This window comes from Polistes fuscatus, unplaced genomic scaffold, assembly GCF_010416935.1.
Source record: "Polistes fuscatus isolate 324 unplaced genomic scaffold, CU_Pfus_HIC Scaffold5, whole genome shotgun sequence".
Classification (NCBI taxonomy): domain Eukaryota; kingdom Metazoa; phylum Arthropoda; class Insecta; order Hymenoptera; family Vespidae; genus Polistes; species Polistes fuscatus.
In genome coordinates this window covers 4898858-4905961 of record NW_025113129.1, presented here as the reverse complement: position 1 = coordinate 4905961, position 7104 = coordinate 4898858, and the positions used below count along the sequence as shown (strand labels likewise).

The 7104-nt window shown below is 45.8% G+C and overlaps 3 protein-coding genes across 3 annotated transcripts; all 3 read right to left on the bottom strand.

The window, feature by feature from the left end:
- Nucleotides 1-1246: 1246 nt before the first annotated feature.
- On the bottom strand, nucleotides 1247-2919 carry LOC122522096. The gene is made up of 2 exons (XM_043642899.1): nucleotides 2444-2919; nucleotides 1247-2339 (listed from the first exon to the last, which is right to left on the bottom strand). Exons 1-2 carry the CDS (start codon nucleotides 2917-2919, stop codon nucleotides 1247-1249), a joined length of 1569 nt encoding a protein of 522 aa, XP_043498834.1.
- Nucleotides 2920-3079: 160 nt separating this feature from the next.
- Nucleotides 3080-5601, bottom strand: LOC122522095. Its single transcript, XM_043642898.1, has 3 exons — nucleotides 5384-5601; nucleotides 5175-5307; nucleotides 3080-5104 (listed from the first exon to the last, which is right to left on the bottom strand). The coding sequence occupies exons 1-3, from the start codon at nucleotides 5599-5601 to the stop codon at nucleotides 3080-3082; spliced, it is 2376 nt and encodes a 791-aa protein (XP_043498833.1).
- Nucleotides 5602-6149: 548 nt separating this feature from the next.
- On the bottom strand, nucleotides 6150-6599 carry LOC122522094. The gene has a single exon (XM_043642896.1). It carries the CDS (start codon nucleotides 6597-6599, stop codon nucleotides 6150-6152), a length of 450 nt encoding a protein of 149 aa, XP_043498831.1.
- Nucleotides 6600-7104: the final 505 nt, after the last annotated feature.

Here is a 7104-nt window from a genome sequence, read left to right as displayed (position 1 = left end):
GTTTTTGTATACAGATTCCCACTTTTTTTAAAAACCCATATATTTTAAATACTTTGTTTAACATAATGTTTAGGCATTAAAAAGGCTTTAAAATGGCTATGTTATAACATTTTAAAATTTGTTAGGTTTCGGATATTCAAGTTTTTTGCGGAAAGAACTCCTTTTTTTTTAGTCACTTATGTGTTCGAGAAATAACTAGAGGGTAGAGATGAGCGAAGAGAAAGATCGGATAGTAGACAGATGAGATAGGCAAGTGGACTGTATTATTTTAATTTCTGGTAGAGTTCGTATGTAACGAGATTTATTAAAATTTGTGAACAAAAGAAAAAGAGATAGCAAAATTACATATGAGTGATTAACTAGTAATATATGTACTACGCCACATGTACCGGATATCACGCCACGTGTGCCGGAAGTACGTAGTACGAGAAGTCGTTAGCAAGGTGATAATAAATTTAATATGAGAATGAGAGGTAAGAAGAATAAAGAGAGGACAGAATTAGAGATAAAGTTTAAGAGATTACCTGATATGTCGTTAATGAAAGAGAAAGATAGTGTAAAGAGATGATCAGTAAGAAATACCCAACACGAGCTGGGCTCGTTGAAAAGAGAAAAGGAAAAAGAATTAGATGAGATGGAACTATGAGAGATGGAACGGTGAGAGAAGAGAAGAAAGCGAGAAGTCGTCGAAGGAGATGTTGCACAATTCTTTGAGATTTCTAAATGTACGTCCGCACAGATTAGCTTATTAAACGATTCTACCTGGACCACGCCACTTTTCGGTTCGGTCGAGGAACAGAGCGGAAGATAGAAAAAACGATACACCAATTAGCGCGTTCCACGCTAGGAAGGAGAACAACAAAACCAATAAGAGAATAACACGCAGAGGATGACGCCACAAGGGACCAATGATCTATTTACACGTGAAGTGGCGTGATCCCTTGATCAATAAGAACAATCGATATGTCTTCTTCTCGATGATAACAGACGGCGTCTTAATCATGCTATCCGAGAGGTGCTGTCATCTAATTTAGAGGCGCAATTTTCGAACATTCTCCCCCCCAATTCTCGAGCGTGAATCGAGAATTTGACATGACGAGATGTGCTGAGCTGTTGAACAAACTATGTTTCCGTGTGCGGTTGAAGAGGCAATGGTGCGAGCTTACGATAGGTCTAGTGATAGTGCTGGTAGCGGTCTTCAGCGTGACAACCCTGCAGAGACCGTCCTTTCCTGGGTGTAGTTTTATCACTCTGGCGAGAGGCCATTTCGAGGGCGGAAGTCGCTCGTCGGTGATGAGGACAAAGACCCTTCCCTGATATCGTTCTGCGATGTCTGCCATTTGGATGTGGTCTGATGCGCTTGCAGACATTCCGTCGACCACCTTCTCCAAAATTGCTGGAAGCGCTCTTGAATCCGCTGAAAGTGAGACAACCTGGAATTTGAGATGTCTATTAGAGAAGGCTCGGGGATAGTTGTCAATGCCTCCCCTCTGATGAAATGCCCTGGTGTTAATGCTCTGATGTCATCAGGGTCCTCCGAGAGAGAACTGAGAGGTCGAGAATTAAGAACCGCTTCAACCTGAGCTAAAAACGTGGAGAAGTCTTCGAATGTTAGCAATGTATCCGAGATAGTTCGTTTGAGATGATACTTAATAGATTTCACCGCCGCCTCCCATTTTCCGCCCATATGTGGTGCTGCTGGAGGATTGAAGATCCAATTAGTGCCATCATTAGCGAGAAGTCTTTGGATCTTGAGAGATTCCTTCGTTGCAGCTGAGAGTAGATCCTTAAGCTGCTTGTTCGCCCCCTGGAAGTTGGTACCACAGTCGCTTCTGAGCGTTTTTGGAATACCCCTACGGCTGGTGAACCGGCGAAATGCCTTGAGAAATCCTTCGGTGGTGTAGTCAGAAACTACCTCGAGATGAACGGCAGAGGTAGAGAAGCATATGAATACTGCTATCCAACCCTTGAAGGACTTTGCACCTCTGCCTTGAAAGGTCTTCATTGTTACTGGCCCGGCGTAATCAAGCCCTGTAGTCTCGAACACAAGAGATGGTGTCACTCGAGATGCCGGTAGTGGAGCCATTAGTTGTTGAGCTCTCACTCCACGTATTCGAGCACAAGTGAGACAATCTTTGAGGAAGGACTTCACTGGAGCACGACCTCCAATAATCCAGAAAGTCCTTCGAATGTAGGAGAGCGTTAGCTGAGTTCCTCCATGCATAGTTCTGGCGTGAGCATCGGAGATGACTAGGTTGGTGAATTTTGACTGACGAGGTAGTATTGCTGGATGTTTACTATCTTCATCCAGCTGAGAATTTTGCAACCGTCCACCAACCCTGAGAATTCCAGCACGATCGACAAAGGCCGTGAGTCGTGTCAGAACGTGACGTTTGTGGAGAGATTGACCTGCCGACAACGTTCTCAACTCTGTGAGAAATACGCCTCTTGAGTCGCGCGTGTCCAGAACGTTTTAGCCTTCTCCAGATCTGCTGGATTCAATGGCGATGCGGACAAGCTCGAGCCAGGAACCTTTTTAAAGCACGAGACTGCCCTCTGAATGAGTGCAGTGATCCGAAGGAGTTTAGTGAGATGCCTATGAAAAGAGGATGATTGAGGAAGGTCAACGAGGTCCCAAACTAGAGGTTGGGCTTGTGAGAGGGCAAGTGAGATGCCAGGGCGTTCCTCCAAATCCTCTTCCGGTGAGGGTGGTATTGACGAGGGCCAAAATTCTGGCGACTGAGAAAGCCATGGTGGACCACTCCACCATAGTGGGTGATCAATGAGTTGAGATGCACTGAGCCCACGAGATGCACAGTCAGCTGGATTGAGCTTTCCGGAGATGAATTTCCAATGAGCATGGGGTACGGACTCGTGAATAGCGGCTACTCTATTGCCTACGAATTCCTTCCATCTCATAGGATTGTTTTTGACCCATGCAAGGGTCACAGAAGAGTCAGACCACAGAAAAGTGAGAACGTCCGAGAGGTCGAGAAGCTAATTACTTTTCCGGTCAGCTTGGCTAACAGGGCCGCTGCTGAGAGTTCAAGCCTAGGAATTGTCAACCTCTTGAGAGGAGCTACTTTAGTCTTAGCACAGAGTAACGGACTACTGAGGATGAGTCTGCATACGACACCTTAATATATATAACTGCTGCCATCGCAAGTTGAGAGGCGTCTGAGAATCCATGGATTTGTATTGAGGTTGCCTTTGACGAGAGGTTTATCCATCGGGGAGTCTCTATGACTGATAATTGAGAGAGATGTTGCCTAAACTGAGACCACTCGTGAACGATATCTGGAGTGAGATGATCATCCCAGCCAACCTTTTCCAACCAGAGTCGTTGCATGAGAATTTTCGCTTTGATCACTACCGGAGAGAGGAGTCCAAGAGGATCAAACAATTGAGCAACTTCTGAGAGAATGATGCGTTTCGTGACCGCTTGGTGAAAAGAGATGGTACCGTGAAAAGTAAACACATCCTTCTGAGAATTCCAGGAGATGCCTAAGATCTTGGTAGTGCTATCATCAAACGAATGGACAGGCGAGCTGTCAGACTGTGAGAGAGAGGTACGAGTGAGGTTGGGGGAATTACTTTTCCACTTGTCGAGTGGTAAACAGGCGGAGGAGCACATGTCCTCTAACTGAGATGCGACTGCATTGAGATGATCAATAGTCTCTGCCCCCCCTGATATGTCGTCAACATAACTTCCCTTGAGAATAGGGTTTACTGCAAGAGGATAATTATGACCTTCATCCTCAACTAGCTGTTTAAGAATGCGACAGGCTAGATAAGGAGCTGAGCGAGTACCATACGTGACAGATGTAAGCTGATATGCCTGAACTTGAGATGATTCATTGACCCAGAGAATTCGTTGAAGGTCATGGTCTTTGGGATGTACTTGGATTTGGCGGAACATTTTAACAATATCTGTTATGAAAATGTACTTGTGTTGCCTGATCCACAGCAGTACATCGAAAATGTCCGTTTGAGTCTTCGGACCAGTGTGCATAAGATCATTGAGAGAGATACCGGTTGAAGACTTGGCTGAACCGTTGAAAACTACCCGCAGTTTGGTGGAGGAACTTTGCTCGCGCCAAACTCCGTGATGCGGGAGATAAAACGCCTGAGATGGCTCAGGAGCATCGAGAGGAACAGGAACCATATGTCCTAAAGACTCATATTCTTTAAGAAAACCAGAGTAGGTCTCCTTGAAATTCCTATCGGTTTCGAATTTCTTGAGAAGTCTTTCAAGGCATCTCATGGCAAGAGACCTTGAATGCCCGAGGGTGGATATGTCTTTCGAGAATGGCAGACGAACCATGTAACGACCAGTTGGCAATCGAGAGTGCGTATCAACAAAGTGCTGCTCGCATTGCGATTCAGCGAGAGTCAAGGTTGATGCGGGGGAAGATGAGACTTCTTCCTGAACCCAGAATTTTGTGAGAGCTTTGTCAAGAGAATCGTTAGAGATGGCATGGCAGATTTTGAGAGGATCGACCTTGCTCGAGTTGGAAGTTGCGCCTAGAACTGCCCAACCGAACCTCGTGTGGAAGGCTATAGGTTCTGAGTCGCCTCCCATAACAAGCCGAGAGGACTTGAGAACTCGTCTTAGATTATCAGCACCAATGAGAATGTCAATGTGATCTGGAGTGAGAAAGTCAGGATCAGCTAATTTAAGAGATCTGAGATGAGGCCAGTCTTGCTCCGATATTACAGACGACGGCAATTGAGATGTGATTTTTGGCAAAATGAATGCCTTAAGGTAAACCCGAGATGACGAGTATGTCGATTGGAGAACCAAGGACACTTGACCTTGGGTCGCTCCTGGAGATGTACTACCCACACCCTGAATAGGAATGTTTCCTGGAGAACGGCTAAGCTTTAGCTTATCTATGATTTTAGAAGAAACTAAAGTCAACTCCGATCCAGGATCAATGAGAAGACGTACTAGCTTAGGCGATCCATGTAAAGATATGGCAAAAGCTTTACAAGTAGCTAAGAGTACTGGAGCTCGAGAGCACGTTGAAAGCGAGGGATTAGACGAACGATCGATGTCTGAGATAGGTGACGAAAATCTGACTCGTTTGGTCGTCTGAGAGGACTTGAGGAAGATGAGATGGTCGACTTTACAATGGATCTGAGAGGACGATGTGGGTAAGGAGATGTCCTACCTGTTTCTCATTCTGAGGACGACTTTTTTGAAGAGTCCTTAGAAGAACTCTTCCTGATAGATATGGGTTTGGTAGGAGATGATCGAGTTGAAGATGACTTTGAACTGGAGGATCGGCGAGAGATGACTTTGAACTGGAGGATCGGCGATGAGATGACTTTGAACCGAAGATTTCCGACGGTCCTCTCTCGGTGACTCATCCGAGGATGCCCGTGAGCTCTGAGAGGGCGAGGCTCTCTGAGATGTCTGTGTTGTTTCTGAAGAGTGCTCGAAGACCTTGAGATTGGCAGAGATGATCTTGATTTTGGAGGAGATGTCCTTGGTGATGGAGGAGATGTCCGCGATGGAGGGATGTCCTTGGCGATGGAGGAGATGTCCTTTTCTCGAGATGAATGAGCGTGTGATGTCGATCTCCACACTCGTTGCATCGTCTATTACTCCTGCACTGCCTGACGTTATGCCTGCCTAGGCAATTGTAGCACAGGCGATATTCTGCGATAACTTTCTCCTTCTTATTCTGGCTTAGCTGCTTGAATAAAGGACAGAAAGCGATGTAGTGCCTGTGACTACAGTAAGTACATGTATTAGAGAGGTCTTCTATAAACGGCATAGGATGTTTTTTGTTTCTTCTGTTTTTGTTCTTTCATCCATTTTTAACTGAGATGTTGATGCTGGCGTAGTAGCCGAAACCTTAATGTTTAAGGCCCTAGCGTAGGACCTTGTGGGGGCTGATTTGGGCTGTTGAGATGTTCTTTGCGACGATCCTCTCTCGTAAGACCTACGAGTCTCGATATGTTCCAACGCTCTAGCTGTGCTAGTGAGATGACTTAAGAGTTGTTCTAGTGGTGGAACTCGCGTGATGTTCCTAACCTTGTTTCCCAGTCCTCGCGAATTTTGTCGTCTAACGCCAATCCCACCTGATGAACTAGGATGTGATCCCATTGATCAACCGGACATCCTAAAGTCTCTAGAGCACTTAGAGATGACGTGACGATGTTAATGATTTTGTGGAGGGATCCAGATGACCTTTCCTTGATGCGGGAAGGGCCATCAGCCTATCGAGATGAGCTAGAATCAATAGGCGTTTGTTGTCGAACCTGTCAGACAACCTATTCCATGCTATATCGAAGGAATCAGCGGATAGCTTTAGATTTGATATGACTTTAGCCGCCTCTCCCTCCAAGCTGGTCCTTAAATAATGCAACTTCTCAACCTGTGAGAGGTCTGGGTTATTTTTTATCATAGAGGAAAATAATTCCTCAAAGGGTCTCCAGTCTGAGAAGGCACCTGAGAATTTCGGCAGCGAGATGTTCGGCAGTACCGTCCTTGGACGAGATTGTGTCTGAGATGTGACTGGCGGTACCTGTTGAGAAAGTTCCTCTATACGCTGGTTTAGTAGCGTAAGTCCAGCTAGATATTTTTGCATGGTCGTATCATAACGGTTATCTTAAAGTAGGATGTTCCATAGCCGTGTCTCGAGATGACGATACTATTCGGTCGTGTTCAGCATCGAACTTTTGCCACGCTGTTCGAAGCAGTTCCCTTGTGTCGACCGCGGTAGAGAGAATCATTGAACTAATGTTTTTGATGTTGGCTGTAAGGCTTGAGATGGTATCCGCACGCGCCTCCTGCAGCGCTAGTTTCGCAGCCATGTTGATGTAGGATTGCGATTGATACGTGAGACTATAAAGGAGTAGTAGGGCAGCCCCCACTACTTCCCAAGATGATCCGTGAGTGGGGAGATGACTATACGTCTCGAGCGCTAGCTTCCAACGCCACCTAGATTTTCCCTAGCGAACTAGAAAAGCCACAACTAAACGAGCACTCGTTGCAGCACTATCACTCTCGGCTTTGGGAAGCCCACTATATAATGATATGTCTAAACTATTAGATGAAATACACACTGCGGTTCAAATTGCGCTTACGGTCCC

Bases quoted from the DNA above. Each gene is read 5' to 3' on its own strand.
- LOC122522096 (XM_043642899.1), bottom strand. From the start codon at position 2,919: ATGAGATGGAAGGAATTCGTAGGCAATAGAGTAGCCGCTATTCACGAG. The intron at 2,340-2,443 runs GTATTTCTCACA...TGGAATTCTCAG, and splicing joins ACACGCGCGACTCAAGAGGC to GGTTGGTGGACGGTTGCAAA.
- LOC122522095 (XM_043642898.1), bottom strand. From the start codon at position 5,601: ATGCAACGAGTGTGGAGATCGACATCACACGCTCATTCATCTCGAGAA. The intron at 5,308-5,383 runs GCATCCTCGGAT...CCGATCCTCCAG, and splicing joins CGCCCTCTCAGAGCTCACGG to TTCAAAGTCATCTCTCGCCG. The intron at 5,105-5,174 runs GTAGGACATCTC...ATCTTCCTCAAG, and splicing joins GTCCTCAGAATGAGAAACAG to TCCTCTCAGACGACCAAACG.
- LOC122522094 (XM_043642896.1), bottom strand. From the start codon at position 6,599: ATGCAAAAATATCTAGCTGGACTTACGCTACTAAACCAGCGTATAGAG.